The sequence below is a fragment of the Zootermopsis nevadensis genome, unplaced genomic scaffold (assembly GCF_977971745.1).
Source record: "Zootermopsis nevadensis isolate Lab colony 2312 unplaced genomic scaffold, Znev_1.0 Znev_ptg000061l, whole genome shotgun sequence".
Taxonomy (NCBI): Eukaryota; Metazoa; Arthropoda; class Insecta; order Blattodea; family Termopsidae; genus Zootermopsis; species Zootermopsis nevadensis.
This window is the reverse complement of record NW_028259192.1, coordinates 1,756,561-1,774,737: the sequence shown is the minus strand read 5'-3', so window position 1 is coordinate 1,774,737 and position 18,177 is coordinate 1,756,561. Positions and strand designations below refer to the sequence as shown.

Below are 18,177 nucleotides of genomic sequence, written 5' to 3'. Positions count from 1 at the left end.
GAAACATCACATGTCATCACAGCAGTATTGCATTTTATTTTAGAATACCTCAAGGCAAAATCATTATTTTTCTCTTGAGATGTGTTACATTTCTGGAGAGAAATGTGTGATTTTAATTGAAGCATGTAAAAAAGTACCAACACGAAAAAAACTTCATATTCAAGGTACTTTTGATATTCTCTCTTCCTTCTTTGCTAAAATTTGTTTTAAACAAGTAGTGTATAACACTCATGTTTACAGTTACAACAACATATGTAAAATATCATAAAATATCTGCCCCTCTCAGTTTAACCAACAGTCCTCAGTCTTTAAGAGCCAAATTATAAAGTAACGTGAACTCGATACACATAATCACCAGACATTTTTAAGACAGCCACTCGGAAGCCATTTTTAAGTTTCAATACAGCGTTTCTGAACATCCTCTTCACCTACCAACAGTCATCTAACATTCCCACACTGTTCGTATTACGTTAATATCTGATTACTGACATCAGAATGAAATCTAAGAGGAGTGTTTTCCTGTCCCAACTTGTTACAGACATAGGAAAAAACATTTAACTTTTTACTCAATTGCCAATTTCTTTGAAGTCAGGTCTCTCACGCAAGAAAACATGTTCTTTCGAGAATAAACATGGCAGAAATCTTTTAACAAAATTTCTTCTGCCAATTTCCGAGTGACCAAATTACGAACAGCATGATGACGAAAGACCTGACTATTCAGTTCCTTCCAAATTAGCACAGGAACCCACTTTGACTTTATATCATTCAGAATGCTTTAAGTTTACATGAATGAGACTTCTTGTTCAGAACTGTAAACATCTTCACATTTCATTTCACATTTTAACAGGATGCTAACAGAAAGTAGTCCATAAGAAAGAGACAAGAGGTGGGAACTAATTTGTTGTCTAGAAAGTTTGGGCCATGAACCATCCTTCTTAGTTGGTGCTGTGTTATGAGCGATTTCCTGGTAACTGAAGGGTCATCTCATGCACTGTTCCAATTGACCTTGGTCCTTCATTCCATTTCCCACACTCTCTGCAAGAAAATTCAAGTCAGAGTAGATTCCTTCTAGTAAACGTAACGATTTTGGATGAGCGTGGAAATAAAGACACGTTTTGATAGCACAAACGCATGTGTCGCTGGAAATTTTAAAAAGGATTCTATATTAGTACAGGTTTTGTACTTTGCACATTCGGAGTGCCTTTCCAGTTTTCATTAAAATACTTTATACGCACCTTCAAAGGCAAGCCAACAAATAGCGATAAGAGAGTGGAAAATATTAAATAAAGATTAATTGATTTATAATTTTATTAAGAAGGAAGAGAATTCCAATGCTGAGAAATGCCTCTGTTACCAGAATAAGGCAGATTTTTTCTAATGAGTTCCCAAAGAGTTAAATTCCTATAATTAAATATCTTTCATTTCCATAACAGCCTGGCCCTGAAGAAGGCATGAAAGTAATTATGTTCAACAGCAATGCTGAGAAATGCATAAACAGTAATTATGATATGGACAAAGTATGTACGTAAAATGTCAAAACAGCAACAATTCTACGAGCAGTAAATCACATCGTACTATCATTCACCAACCAACGAGGTCTTCCACATCGCCTGATAAATTTAAATCTCCTGGACTGGGAATGACGTCTTTATTGCTATTTCCAGTGTGTAAGAAATTAGCATCCTGACAAACTGAGAATTTCTGTATGTCTGGGATAAGTTTACTGAGGATATAAAGTATCGGATATACAGTCAAATAACCATTAAATCCATTATGCACATAAAACAAAGATGGTTTCCTTGTTTGTCCAAAAGTGTCCTAGTATTACAATCCTCTGTGAGTTTATTTGCAGATAAGTATCAGCATTTTGTGAAATGATATCAGCAGGGGGAGAAGAACACAAAAAACAGAAATATCACGACAAAGTAAAGTTTTCCTCCGCACAGTAAAGGAGTAGTTTTGCTTTCTTGGCAGCTCTCTGTCACAACGCCCTCTAACACGGGACCGTCTCCAGTCGTAAATTGTGGCCAGTGCACGGCAATGACCACTAACCCCTATCTAGTGTTGAGGTCGAGAATGAGTAGCAGCTGCATCACTCTCCCCCCTCCGAAGTGCCTCCATGGTGTGCAGCAGGATAGCTTTACTTTACTTTTTAATTTGAGAATCGCCTTGTGATTTGACTGTACTTGTGTAGCATAAAATGCTGTAAAATAGATCATTCTTCAAATACGTTGTGTACTTTAAGTCAATTCTGGATAGAAGACCAATGTTTCGGAGAGCTTGAAGGGCTGGAAGCAGAGGTGGTCTCCAAAATGTTGATCTTCTGTCCAGAACTGACACAGCTTGTTGCAAAGCGAGTTATATCACATCCATCAGAGTTTTCTGCACCAGAACTCATTAACGCGTGCAACATTGATTATAACTACTGCGTGATCATATGAACTAATGGCCTATACATTGAGTTAGATAAGGGGATGTGACATAATATTGGCACATATGAACTAAAATTAACTGAACTGCATATAGGATGCATCTCTATTATCAAACTGGAACTCTGAAATAAAAAGCGTAACATGCGCACGTGTTTTCCTGTATATCTCAGATATCATTAGGAATGTGATCATAGATATAATGAAATGAACACTGAATTCAGCCTTGAACGCTGAAAGACCGAGATTTTGTCTTCAGGGGTGGATTTTGCATTGCGTTCACCTTTTAGAAGCTGCAGCGATACCTAAAGCAAAATACACGGCGCACTTTGTATTTAGTCACAGAGTGAAGTGGAAGGAAGCTTTTTTCCTTGTATTCAAGATTTGTTCTTATCACCTGCTTCAGGACGGGAAACCCAGAGTTATTTTAAGTACACAGACACTGCAATAGAAATTACTAACATGTGCAGTTACGTTGTAGTCTTCGCTTCAAACATTACGCAATCACGGATTCGAAGTTCTTACAGCAGTGAAAATAGACTGTGATCTTCAAGGTTGTAACGCCATGTAATTTTGTAGTCAGTGCAGAAGATGGAACAGACAGATTCCTCTGAAATGATGCCAACAACCTACAAAACTATTTGACTACACGTCATCACAATACAGAAGACCACAATTCACATCACACATTCTGTGCCTGCATCTATTTTTAACATGAAAGGACTATGATAGCATATAGTCCCGCGCCGTAGCCGCGCGGTCTGAGGCATCATGCTTCGGACCGGTGATACGGAATGCGCGCTGGTTCGAGTCCCGGGGGAAAAAAAAAATTTCTCATGAGCTTTCGACCAGTGTATGGGACCGGTGCCAACCCAGCATCGTGAGGAAATTGGGGAGCTACAATGAGTAGCATAATCCAGTCAAGAAAGCTAGCAATGGCTGGTGGTTCGTCGTGTTGACCACACGTCACCCTGTATCTGGTTGGATGATCGTTCACCTCTGCTTAGGCATGTGAACGTGAGGCCAGCAGTCAAGCTAGTCGGCTTTGGCTCTCTGGAGCTGTTACGCCACGGATTTCATTTCATGATAGCATATATGGGAAACATACACTGAACTCTTGAACAGATTTATCTCATCTTACCTGTGTCATTACGGTTGTATGTAACTTCAAATTTATCCTGCCGAGTTGTCACATCTGACTTCCAAGAGATGTTCAGTCCATTAGGAATTGGCTTAAGATCTTCGATGATTGGTGAAGATGGTCCTACAAAATTAACCATCTCGTTATTCAAAATACCTCACTTTTTGATATTTATTGATTAAAGCATGATTGTAAAAGCCATTATAAGGGGGCCACATCTGTCTATCCATGACCCCAAATGAGAGGTACTTCTTTAAAATAAATTTTATTTTATTATTTCTTTCAGACTGAGAACTTTCAGTAAGACAGAAACCTAAACAATACTTTAAAACTATTTTGGTCAGAATGAGCTATGTGTTAGTTAAGGTCAAAATAAATTTATGTGCATCTTAAAAATATGCACTAAAACAGACACAAAATTTAGACAAAAGAGAAACAACGACATGGAAATGTATCTGTAATTTAACATAAACTCATTAAAGATTAGTTTACCAAAAATCCATTTCTCTCCTTTTATACATAAGATGGCACAGGGTACGAATGTGCGTACCGATCCCTGCATCACTTCACAGTGCCAACGCTTACTAATTCTACTAGCTGTGGCAGGTACTCACGAGTTGCCTGGTAGAGTGACGTCTCGTTGCTCTCCACTCCATTGCTGACTGCCTGCACAGAGATGGAGTAATTCCTGCCCGGCAGCAGGGATTCAAGCAAAAGTGTTCCCGCCTTTTCCACGTACAGAGAATTACTGTCTCCATTAAAAGATTCTACTTCATGATAATTCACCTGGCCATACAGAAACATAATTATTAGCATCGACAAACTGAATCACATAATGCCCTTCACCTGTAACATTACTTTCTTCAATAAGCTGTGTCTTGTCTGTCTTTTCCCTGATTCAAAAGACATATAAATCAATATTATGCATACTATATAAACAACTTTCAATTCTAAAGGGTTTTGATGACGGTTGAAATGTTGAACATATCAATAGTTTTCGTAAGATAAAAAGTTACAGATTAAAATTTAAAACATTTTGAAACCCATAAGGTTTAATCCATATGGATGACCAGACGCGCAACTCAAAAATATTACAAAGTCTGATCAAAAAACAATAAATTGTAGCAACAACAGTTACAAAGCTAGGCGACAGAGCGACTGACACCTTGTATATTCTGCGTTAAATTTTCAAATCTGTTTCACAACTTGCTAAAGCAAAGCAAGGGAGGGATTTTTTCTTTCTTTCATCACATAACTATTTCAAAACCAACACTTGGATTCCATTTTCTTTTGCAATGTTTAGATTGCAGTCAAGGCTTTCAAATTTGGTAGGAAACTTCAATGCGGGGAAAGGAGTACATGAATTATAAGTGTTTCTAAAACTATCTGCATACTATGAAACCAGTTTGGCGACACAGGAAATGACACTGGGATAAATCGAAACACAAAATTAAACCCAAAAATCTACTTGTTACTGACATTCATTTATTTGTCTATAGCAAATCAATTAATTCAATGTCAATTCAGAAGCGGTATCACCGAGTAACCTGCTTGAAGAACAGTCATGGGATACATTGCCCTCTGTAAGTGTCCGTCTGTCCTGATACTGGTATATAAAGTATGTCAGCTGTTTAGTTAATTCACTTCACCTTGTAGCCCTCCTGAAGGCTGGTGTTGTCCGGACGCCAGTCCAACTTCACAAATCCCGTCTTTTCATCCATGCTCGCTTGCAAATCCTGGACTGGTAGGGGTTCTGTAACAGAATGTCTTACTTTCACCCTAAATACTTATACAGACCAATCCAAGTTGTAACAATACTAAAGTGTATGGAGGAACATACAATTTTAAATAAAAACAAATTTATTAAATTCTGTTCTATGACAGACAAAATCTTTCATATGGTTCATGCATTTAACAAAACAATTAAGAAGATAGAAAAGTTTTTGAAAACTTTTTAGGATAATTGCACTGTGTCATAGAAGAAACTTCTTGATATTTCACCGACAATTTTTTATTTATTTAATAATCCTCTTTCAGCTGCTTAACTTATGTAAAGTTGAATATCAGTATAAATGACAAACGGGGAATAACGTGGTAGAAGTCATTTTATTAATTTAATGTAATTCCTAGCAATTAAATGGAGTGTCTGAGTAAAATTATGATAGTAAATCCCTTTGCGTTAAACACTACACTGTGACCTTTGTTCCCAACATATCAGAGGTACTTTCCCCCCATCATCTTTAGTGTAGAAAACAGAGGCTTCCTCCTTCCTCTGAAATCTGGCATGATCCTTCTGAAAGCAATATACTCTGATGACCTAAAAGACAGGTTTCTCGGACTTCCGACAACTTCCCAAACCTGAAGCCTCATAATGAATAAATAGCAAAAATTCATTCATGAACTAGTTACAACTGCGACTGCATACTCACTGACTGTCACATTTCCAGTGGCCGGCCAGCTGGTCACTTTGCCTGACAAAGTTTTCACAACCACTTGATAGCTGCGACCAGGCTCAAGGTTCTCTTTAAACTCCCACATCGTCGGTTCTCCACGCATGCGAGTTACCGGAGCCTGTCTCCGCACGCTGATTGACACTTGGTACTTGTCAAATTCACTGCAAAATGAGTGGGCATATGCAGGATATGTGATGACAGACAGAAAGAATGTTCAAATAAGCCACATGATTTTTCGACATTTTTGTGCCGGCATATACAATGTTCTTACAAGATGGCTGTCTTCTGGGTTGTAACGTCAAAGAAATTAGTGACACATTACCTTATCCCCTTTGGAGGATCCCAGTGCACTTTGAACGAACTCGAGGTGATTGAACTCTTGTCGAACGTTACATTGAGGGGACGGAGAGGAACTGTTCTGTACTGAGCTGTCGTGGGTGCTGATATTTCATCTTCACTTAGAGTTTGTACTGAAATGTTGTAAGCACGACCTGGAAGAGATACGAGCCATGGTAATTCACCACCTACAAACATGAATCAGTCAATAACAGACAGTAAGAAACGTAAACATAATTCTCGAAATGATATAGCAGCCTTCCAAAATAATTTAATTTTCATAATATGGGCTGCTGACACATGTACTCTTTCCGCTTGTAATCCCATGAGAATTTTCTTGTTACATTATATCAGAATCCTTCTACGTGCTCGTTTGATTCAAAGTAAAATAGCAGTTAAGATGTTCTATGTCTGTAACATTAAGGGAAGGACAGGGCGTTCGAGAACAGACTGCTTATGATAATATTTTGACCTAAGAGAGATGGAATGATGGGCGGGTGGAGAAAATTGCATAATGTGGCGTTCCACGATTTGTACTCCTCGCCAATTATTAAGATATCACATCAAGAACGATGAAATGAGAAGGGCATATAGCATGCATATGATGATAAATATGTACAACAGTTTGGTTAGAAAGTCTGTGGGAAAGACCTAGTTGTAGATGGGAGGGTAATATTTACATGGACAGATCTTTCTTTGAAGGAAAGGAAAATATGAAAAACTGTGTTCACTCTGTCTCTGTACTGTTCAATTGAGACTGTTTACTGTGCAAGCGATTTGACCAACATACAAAGAAGATGACAAAAGGGAACATGAGCTGTATTATTATTTCTTACTTCTTTATTTTTCTACCCATCCGCGGTCTCATACTTACGGTACGATGGTATGGTTAATCATTTCAGTATTTTGAGGAAATTAATTGCCTCACATATTCAATACCCATGACATGAGTTATAATTCTTTCATGGCCAATTGTTTGTTACTGAGACTACAAGCCAAACGCCAAATCTCCATCAGGCAACGACGACAATACAGTAAAACACTGTGAACAGTAAAATTATGTGCGTAAGTGTGACCGTCCTTCAACTCCATCAAGGAGGAGGAAGTCACGGTCACAGTCGCCTGATGCACGGACATTTGCCGCACGATGAACCAGCATCCATTATCACAGACCGAGGTGTACCACTTTCGTTTTATCTCATCCTGGTCGGATGCTCATATGATAAAAAAATAATAATCATACATTTAATTTTCATTGAAACATTTCTGCCGTGGCGCGACTAAAACTGCGGCATTCTTTAACGATACGAGATTCACCAAGTCTATTAAACTGGCGATATTTTACGTCTTCCAAAAGAATTTTTCTTCAGCTGAACTGCAAGAAACCCATCTGTCAGCCTTACTTAACGCTGCATTACTTCTCTAGGATCCTGATGAAAGGCATTTTTACAGCCTGGCACATATCACTTGTTAGCATACCATTCTCATGTAATAATTTTGCAGTTTTATCCTTGGTCTGTCCGATTCCTTTACAGTCTGACATTTATTTCATTTTAATATCGCACCACATTTAGCTGTGGGCCTTAAATTCTAATTTTATACAGACACAAACAGCTTCAAAAGCTCACGTATCTTTAAGCCCACGCACACTCACGGCCAAAAATCACAATAATCACAAGAAATGAGAATTATAATTCTCTCACCTGGTACGAGGCCTTTGAATGCGGCCTGAGCCGGTCCCGGAGGTTCTCCTTCCTTCTCGACATACAACGTGCTATCCAGCGCATCCATTGGATCAATGGACACTTTGTAGTGCGTATAGATGCCAGCAGGATACGGCGGCTGCCACAACACCAGTAACGTGGTCTCATTTCGAAACCACACGATGAACTTACCAGGTGTGTTTGGTTCTGGAGAGAAAGTGTTGTCGTTACTGCATATTACGTAACATTATAAAACTTCACTTTGACCACATTAATTTGTAAATAAAATTTTATTTCAGTACAAATATACTTCTACAGTTAAAACGTCATTCAACATTAACTAGGGAACCGTGGTTCCACTGTAAAATTTTTAGATAAACATGAATGAGGTTTTTATGTAGGCAAAAAAATTAACTTTTATATAGGCGTAACTTTCAATGAACAAAACTTCCATACTATATTTTTTATACTGTAGCACGTGCATCCCTAAACTACGGCTCTTTCACAATGCGAGTGACTGAATTATTCCTCTCTGGACAGTGAATATTACCAGCCGCTTCCACATAAGATTCTTATTCCTTCTGAGGGCATTACAGAAAAATACAAGCTTATAAACTTACTGAGTAAACTCGCTGAACCTGTTTCTTGTGCTTACTTGTTGTGAAATTCCTTGACGTATATGCTATGCTCTCTTTGCCATCATACTCCGTAAACAAGTGCACCTGGTACGATGCTCCGGGTGTCAGATTCTGGAAGGTATAGTACGTGTCTTCTACCGTAACTGGAAGCACATTTGTTGACGCCTCTGGCAAACTAAGTACCTGTATAGGGCGCAAAGCACAATGCAACACTTAACTAACTAACTAACTGGATGGTTTATAGAACCAAGGTTCATCACCGAATTAACCAAAGCCCTCCACCGGTCTCTGTCCTGGGCCAACAAAATCCAGTCTCCTTCAACTCCTATCTCCCATAGATCCCGCCTGAGATTATCCTCCCATCTACGTCTAGGTCTCCCCAGAGGTCTCTTCCCCTCAGGCTTCCCAAATAGTGGACCCAACCAACTAGATGGCTTACGGAACCCAAAGGTTCATCACCGAATTAACCAAAGCCCTCCACCGGACCCTGTCCTGGACCAACAAAATCCAGTCTCCTTCAACTCCTATCTCCCATAGATCCCGCCTGAGATTATCCTCCCATCTATGTCTAGGTCTCCCCAGTGGTCTCTTCCCCTCAGGCTTCCCAAATAGTGGACCCAACCAACCAGATGGCTTACGGAACCCGAAGGTTCATCACCGAATTAACCAAAGCCCTCCACCGGACCATCCTGGGCCAACAAAATTCAGTCTCCTTCAACTCCTATCTCCCATAGATCCCGCCTGAGATTATCCTCCCATCTATGTCTAGGTCTCCCCAGAGGTCTCTTCCCCTCAGGCTTCCCAACCAATACCCGGTGCACACCTCTTGTCCCATCCATGCGCGCTACATGCCTCGCCCATCTCATTCTTCTCGACTTAATCACCCTGACAATATTTGGGAAGGAGTACAGATTTTTAAGCTCATCATTATGCAGTTTTCTCCACGCCCCATCGTCTTCCCTCCTAGGCCCAAATATCCTCCTCAACACCCGATTCTCAAACACCTGCAATCTGTGTTCCTCCCTCAGAGTGAGAAACCATGTTTCGCACCCATACAAAACAACAGGCAATATTATTGTTTTGTATATTTGAATCTTCAGGTTCTTAGAAATCAGACGGGAAGACAAAATATTTTGAACTGAGAAGTAGCAAGCATTTCCGGAATTTAATCTCCTCCTAACTTCCTCCTGAGTGTCATTTTGATTTGTTATTGTTGTTCCCAAATATTTGAACTTTGTAACCCTTTCAAAGGATTTATTAGCCACCCTAAGATAATTTTGCCCGCGTGTCTTCTGACGACGAGACACTAACATGTACTTACTTCGAGCCCCACCTGTCTACTAGCCTCTAGTAAAACTTCAGCCTTCCTCTTTATTGTATTCATATCGTCCCCCAATAAATTAACATCATCAGCAGATGCCAATAGCTGATGCATCCCACTCAATTGCAAACCCTCCTGCCTATCTTGGACTTTCCTGATGGTGCATTCTGACGCAAAGTTAAAGAGCAATGGAGATAAAGCATCTCCCTGTTTTAGAACACTTAACACAACTAATATTATACAGAAGTACATTGGAACTTTGGCCAGAATTTCGAGCAGGCCTGTTGTCCATATTTAAATACAAAATATAAAACATTAAGATACAGAATTACTCAAGACTTGTTCTGGAGGAGCGAAACAAAACCACAGACACCAAGTGGCTGTCTGGTATCAGCATTAGTAAAGGTCATGCGGAAGGCAGAAACGTGGTTTTCATTACTAAAACAACATTTTGACGACGTTCTCATGCGATGGGACAGTAACAATTTCCAGCAGTAATAATTACAAAAGAAGACTTCAAAAGTTTTACCTTCAGTTTGAAGCTGGAATAGTGTCCAAGTAATGGAGGACTCCACGAAACTTGGGCAATCTTCCCACTATGAACATTAACCGAGAGGTTGGATGGTGGATCCGGAGCTGCAAAACCAAGCAAAGCCATGTATCTCATTTATTTGCATAGATGCATCCATTTCTTTTAACCTAAATATACAAAACACTCTACTTTTATCTACGATGACCATCCATGTGCTGGTATTGCCTTTATATCAGATAGTTGAGGCATTTAATCTATAAAAAAGATACCTAAACTCTATTCAAATAGAGCTTTTGCCATGAATGGACACTTTTGGTTCATGTGCAGGTAAACTACCTCAACGTGTATGAAAACACTTTGTAAGACGCACATTTGACGACCAAGAAATAGATGGAAGGATAACATTATGATTATTCTTAATGATAGTGGGTTGCAAGGATTAAAGTCGAATCAGGATTGTGTTCAATAGCTGGGCTGTGGAAGCTTTGGTAGTTTTTAGTTGCCTTGAGGCGGGAAATAAAGATCAGGGTGATGATGTAAGCAGTAGGTTCCTCCGAAACGACAGTCAATATTTACCAAGCTGCACGGCGGAACATCCAGATGATATCCGTCAAGCAAATATAAAACTTTCTGAACTAAATAACACGCACTTTCTCAATGTACTCTCTTATTAATTATTACCAACCACCGCAACCCGATTCGACATCGTTTAGAAATTCAGATTTAGATCACGGAGAAATAGATCTATTAAATTACACTACGTACATTGGTATGATACTCCTACTAACCTGTTTTAACGACTCTGAGTAATCAATCTATTGCCATCTATGTGCAGATCAATAAACTACATCAGCATGGGCCACGGGAGATGGGAGTGGGGAACGTTTCCTGTTATATTTTCTAGAAATCTCACTGAATTGCCGATTTTCTGTCCCTTTCTTCGAATATATTCTGGTCTTTCAGGCAATAACATTTGCAGTTTGTTTATAGATTTCTCTTTCTGTGCTCATTCACAGTAGAAACTTCCGGCTAACGCTCTCAAAAATTCTTTTATTACCCAGTCCCTTTTAAGCGAAATCCCGCATTAATATAGACGCAATATTTCGCGCGGTGGCGTCACTCTGCGTATTTGTTTCCGACGACATTTTATCAACAAATTACAGACATTATATATCACCGAATTGTACGACAATTACGGATGACTGAATGAAAATGCAACATTACATGCAGATTTGAGCCTAGGAATTCCGAGAAACGATGCAGGAGTGCCAACTACCACTTTAAGTAAACTTGTGAGATAAAAGAAAGTAACTGACAAAGTATTTTATTAAATCAAATTTTGATAAGAACTCGTCTTTTCGGCATTGTTACTATATGTTATTTATTACGCCGTCTCGTTAGCGAACAGATATCCATTTCTGTTTAATACGACCAGCAATTATGGCGTTTTTACTTTAGATTATTAATTATCCTTTCCTTCCCTAGTATGCGACTTTTATATTTGTTTTGTGCTCGTTTAATTAACTTCCGAACAGATCCTTGAAACAAAAGCTACACGAATAATCTACCAGTTTTGAGTAAGGCCATTGTTATTATCACGTTAAACAATTAGCTAATGGTTTAAAAGTTGTCTGTGTCATTAATTATTATATCTATTACCTACTTTTGCATATTCACTGCGTATATAACTCATGTTATGTTGATTTCGAGGGTTAATCCTCATGTAAGGAAAATTATCATATGAGTAATCGCCCCCCCCCCCACATTTGGACTTAAAATGACGTCATTTCATTCACACAGAAACAAGTAAGATTTACATGCCTACGAATATTTCAACAAAGAATCTAAGACCTTAATCCCTGGCCTATATCATTGTCTCTCACAAACGAAAACAATTAAAAACATTCAACTTAAATGAATTTAACACACATTTAGAGTAATTTACAAAGTTCTGTTATAAACGTAATTCTCGATATTTGTCAGTCATTTTGTCACTGACTGGCATTATCTGCAGTCTATGATTGTGACTGTTCGACGTCTTTAGTAATACGGGCTAATTAATAAGTTCACAGACCGGATGAAATGTCTTGTGTTACGCAGGAATACCAACTTAATTAACACTCTCGCCGAATCTCGCTACAAGCTTCAATTGTCTTAAAATGTGAAAACGTTGAGGAAAGTGATACAGAAATCAGATAAAGTCTAATAAAACAAAATAAAAATCATGCTAAAATGAACGGATGGCGTAAACACTGTAGAAAGTGACATTTCTTAGGCCTGTAACATTATTTTCTTTCAGGAACTAAGACTAATTTGGAAGTACTTTTATTAACAATTGAAAATCGTCTGTTACAACGTTCGGTATTTTCAACCATTATCAGCTCGAACTGTACTCGCAGTGTTTCTGCGACGAAATCTGACATATGTTTACATTTTTGGGGGATTCTTAATTACCAGAAAGCTTGTTGTATATGATTTAAGGAGTTAGGTTAGGTTAGGTTATTGTTTTAATTTACAGTCTATTCATTTCAAAATGTAAAAACACAGGCATAAGAGACGGACTTTCTGTATAACTGTTGTGACATGGAGGGGTGTGTAAGAGTACCAGAATAAAACCTGGTGACCGCCTTTTTTCAGGTACTGATACAGAGACCGGCTGTCTTCAAGTCAGAAGGCAGCCCTCAGCGAGAGGTCGTCACTGCGCAAGCTCATGCAGGAGCGATACTCTTGTAACCAACCAGTGTTCAGCTGTTTCAGCCTACTGCATTGAAATAAATATCTTTTAGCTGTTACATTCCAACTTTATTTCACCAAGGAACGCCACCTGTACAGGAATACCTTTATATTATATTTTCATGTCGCACAATACATTCGCCCTTCACAATCGTCCTTTCTTTTGGATATGTAAATAGAACGCGGCCATAGAACAAGAAGCCTGAGCAGTGCTACCACCCGCGCAAAGTAATTCCCCCTTCACGCAACGCACATCTGCTCAGCGAGTCGAGCGAATCCAAGGTCCCCTACTAGCGCATGATTGAAGGTACGCACCGGATATCCTCTATGATTACTTCCGCTTGCAGAACAGCAGTTCGTTCATTCATACCAACAGCAAGGACACGCCTCTCAACTCGGAAACGAGTTATCTGACCAGAAAAAAATGGTGTTTTGTTGCGTCCCACAAAATGTCGGCGTTAACTTAAGCACTTCCTTATTCAGAATCTACGCTCAGCCAATTAAAAAAAATATCCATCTTTTATGGAACCCTTAATTTCATTATCGTGTTCCCTACAACACACCACAGGTTCCTACCCCTGACCGCAAGGAGGCAGCCCGTAACATCGCATCCTGTTCAACTTAATATTATCCTGAAATTTACGACGTGAACCAAAGAGGTCCATTCCCATTCGGGTTTTTTTTAAGATTAAATCTTTTGTCTACATTTGTCGTATCTCCCATGCGTACTACATGCCCCACGAGTAAGATTTACCAGAGAGTAACAGAAAAAATTTGAGTTTCTGAACAAATCAACACATTTAATTATCTGTGCTGAAATATATCTTATAATCGATATAATATTGTCGATATTAAATGAAGGATACGAAATTCGTACAGAATTTACGTAAGATACGATAAAACATACCATACGGGGAATAATAATAAGAATATAAGTTCTGAAATGGTATAAAATAATGGCCGTGGTATGCCCAAACTATGAGTGGGTCTTTAGTATGGACGATAACAGCCCTGTAAAGGACACAGGATTACAGCTCTTCAAATCACCGGCAGCAAACATTACATGATCACAAATAAGGTGTAACGAGGACTTGACCGCAAATATCTTATGACTGGGAAGTTACAGAGAAAATTAGTTAGTTGTTGTCCCAAGGATGAGTAGCCGAGACAGCTTAATCCATCACGTCACATAATAAGCGATGACGCACGTGCTAAGAGCTCTGAGACTGACACAGCCGGACATTCGGTCTTCTTAATGTTCTCCAGAAACTTTCCTTCACAAGCGTCATAACAATTCCAGCAAATATGAGATCAGAGGGCAATCCTATTTGTCTGAGTACAAAAAAGAAACAAAAGTTTACATGGGATTCCAAGGCCCCTCAGTCTTTCTTCTGTCATAACCTAAAGGCAGAATATAATTACGAACAATTATCAAACGTCAAATGTGCGGGCATTATTCAAGAAGCCGAACTCTGCACCTGTGAGGATTTTCCAACATTTGCCCCCAGCGTTGGTCGCCAACAACTGCCACGACTGGAAGATAAACCCGTAATGTTACACTCTCGGGGACACGTACCAAAGAAACAGACAATATCCTCAAGCGCGCGCACTTAGATCCGCCTTGTTCGATAGTTCCCACTTTGGCCACCGGATCGCAAGCATCTCAGTGTCTACATCACGACTTTCCGTATCCGTCATTTCGTCATCAGCCGTCGTAGGGGGGGTATTCAAAAGTACGATTTTGAGGTCGTGCTGAATGTCACAACCTCCACACCAAATTTAATCCAAATCTGTACAAGTGGTTCTCGAATTGAATCGACAATCTGTTGCGATGACAAGAGCGCATCGGCTGTCGTATTGGAAAACATGCCACATGTTAATTTTGCAGTAAACATCGATTGGAAAAAAAATGTTGTTGACGTATTTTACGCAGATAAGGGTAAAGCAGCCTTAAGCACCGACACTTATGAAATACAGCCAGATTTCTCAGCTGTTGGTAATTCTAATGTCATTCCAGGCTCATGTAACTACCAGGTCTCCAATTTATGAGCTTACGGTCTTGCTTACATTGCGTTATCGGCCGCTGCTGTTGACGTAGGCGGGACTTGTACGCGTGAGTCACGGGCGAGTCAGTTTCGGTGCCGCTAGTAACAGCGAACTACGAATATTTCTCGTCACTAATACATGTTATTACATTAATTGTTTTTACCTTAAATTACAAAAAGAAAATATTCGACAATTTCCCAAGAACAGCTTCGTCGAGTATTTCGAAACATGTTAACGAGATGTGAAACTTGCTTGCAAGCACAAGGAAGTCACTTTGAACATCTTTTGTGATTTAAGGTAAAAACAATTAATGTAATAACATGTATTAGTGACGAGAAATATTCGTAGTTCGCTGTTACTAGCGGCACCGAAACTGACTCGCCCGTGACTCACGCGTTAAAGTCCCGCCTACGTCAACAGCAGCGGCCGATAACGCAATGTAAGCACGACCGTAACCTCATAAATTGGAGACCAGGTATATTTATTGATATCGCAAAGTTGTACCCTGGACAGGCGTGAATATTTTCTCGCCGGGGTCTGCTGGACAATATCTCGGGGGTCCAACATACCCCAAAATTATTAATTGATCGACTTACATTCGTTGTGTAACCGATCACCATGCCCTCTGCATTCACAACCTAAGTTGTTCACTTTCGGTAACGAATTCTTTTGAAGAATGTTATTTGTTGAAAGTCCAAGTAGACACTGGTTCTGAATGTTAAGTGCGACCCTTTGTGGTACGAGTACAAAAGAGACTTACGAATTTCCTGGATTTTCCCATCGTACATCTATTTAAATGACCCTGATGTAATTTCTTTGAGAGCATTACTTTTAAGAAGGATTGAAAAAGGTAAGTTGTGAACCGGCTTAGGTCAGTCAGTACAGAGACTGACTACGGACTGCGGGTGTTTGAGCACGTGAATCAATGGAACTTACATTTCTTGTTCTGGAAACCGATTTAAAACCCGTAACCACCTACGCCTGAGGCCACAGGCGACTACGAACTCACCCGTGGTGATGGAGGCAGTCCAGGTGAGCCAATCATGCCTCGTGTTGTTGGAGTAATACAGCCAGAACTCGTACTTGGTACCGGGTAGACCCTCGCTGAATTCGATGACGTCGCCTATGTCCCTGGAGGCGATCGTGGTGTTCGGCGAAGGGACGCCGTGGGGCGGGTAATAGTCCAAGCGGTAGATGCCATCCTGATTAAGGTTGCCCGGGATCTGGATGGCGAGGTCTGCCGTCAAGCAGGGCTGGGGAACAAGATTTACAATCACTGTGCTGCTTTGAAGAGGTTAGGTTGGGTTAGGTTAGGTTAAGTTTGGTTGGGTTAGGTTATTTTAGGTTAGTTTAGGTTAGGTTAGTTTAGGTTAGGTTAGTTTGGGTTAGGTTTGGTTAGGTTACGTTGGGTTGGGTTAGGTTGGGTTGGGTTAGGTTATTTTACGTTAGGTTAGTTTAGGTTAGGTTGGGTTAGGTTTGGTTAGGTTAGGTTGGGTTAGTTTAGGTTAGGTTAGTTTAGGTTAGGTTAGATTAGGTTAGGTTATTTTAGGTTAGGTTGGGTTGGGTTAAGTTAGGTTACGTTGGGTTAGGTTAGGTTAGGTTGGGTTGGGTTAGTTTAGGTTAGGTTATTTTAGGTTAGTTTAGGTTAGGTTAGGTTGGGTTGGGTTAGTTTAGGTTAGGTTAGTTTAGGTTAGGTTAGTTTAAGTTAGGTTGGGTTAGGTTTGGTTAGGTTGGGTTAAGTTAGGTTAGGTTAGTTTAGGTTAGGTTATGTTAGTTTAGGTTCAGTTCAAACTGTAGAAAAATGTTAATGATTAGGACGTCAACAACTTCAAGGCGATATTTCGCTTACGTCCGGAACGACTGAGGAAAACTATGGAGAACCTTCGCCTGGACAGCCAACAGTTAGCGATGGATTTAATATTATGAGGAAAGAAGCGGGCGCCATTCTAACACAACATCCCAGAATATACCTGGAGAAACGGGGAAAAACCACAAAACACATCAGTTACGATGACTCTGAACTGCGATTACACTGGATTTATGCAGTAAAATACATTTCACAATAGTAATTGGATACATTTGATGTACCCATAAGCGGAAAACGTTTTTTTTACAAACTTGGCTTAAATGACAAGTGATTTCTATGTTTCATTTACGTTGCACGTGAATTAACAACCTGGTGATAGCAGGTCTTATGTCGTAACATGCTGCTATTCGCCCAGCAATGCAACGACATATTTAACAAAATTTATGTATATGACAAATAAAAGGTAGTTCAGCTTCGCCTTCGTCATTATCTACCACACAACAGGCCTTGGCCTTCTGGCTCTCAGCTATTAAGCATTTCTAGACATTCTGTAGGAATCCTTGGACGCGAGGAGAAACCCAACGCACGGCCTCTGCTTTATAAGGTGCAGATCAGAGAACGACGTGTACATTAATTAGTTCTTCGACTGGGTCTCGAACCCTCGATGTCGGTGTTCGAGCGGTCATTGCCCATGCCCTACGCCTAACACGTATACAGGGTGTCCCGCAACAAAATATCAATACTTCAAGGGAATTACTCTTGAAGACATTCATAATCAGAAATGCCAATTTAACAGAGGTCATATTCTCGATACTTGCTGGCAGAAGTTCGCATTGAATAAACCCATTAAGCACTCAGCGAAGTCAATTTGAGTCAAACTTCACAGACCACCAACTACACGAAACAGGTTCTTCACCGAGAACTTGAACTATAAACCGAGGTGACTCAGAAATTCACCATCATCACAAAACTCCACTACCAGAATTATTCTAAACCATCACATATTCAAAAATTATTTGTGTAACGATTTTTATAACC

The 18,177-nt window shown here is 39.7% G+C and overlaps 1 protein-coding gene across 2 annotated transcripts in view; it reads right to left on the bottom strand.

Moving 5' to 3' along the window:
• Ptp10D (Protein tyrosine phosphatase 10D) overlaps positions 1-18,177 on the bottom strand; it is a 73,574-nt gene that overhangs the window by 27,194 nt on the left and 28,203 nt on the right. For both annotated transcript variants that reach the window (XM_022064960.2, XM_022064961.2), the window contains exons 2-10: positions 16,342-16,585; positions 10,551-10,657; positions 8,718-8,883; positions 8,063-8,269; positions 6,346-6,514; positions 6,000-6,184; positions 5,220-5,323; positions 4,185-4,356; positions 3,571-3,693 (exon numbers count right to left, since the gene is read on the bottom strand). In XM_022064960.2, coding sequence (XP_021920652.2) covers positions 3,571-3,693; positions 4,185-4,356; positions 5,220-5,323; positions 6,000-6,184; positions 6,346-6,514; positions 8,063-8,269; positions 8,718-8,883; positions 10,551-10,657; positions 16,342-16,585 — 1,477 coding nt within the window. The remainder of the gene's footprint in view (positions 1-3,570; positions 3,694-4,184; positions 4,357-5,219; positions 5,324-5,999; positions 6,185-6,345; positions 6,515-8,062; positions 8,270-8,717; positions 8,884-10,550; positions 10,658-16,341; positions 16,586-18,177) is intronic.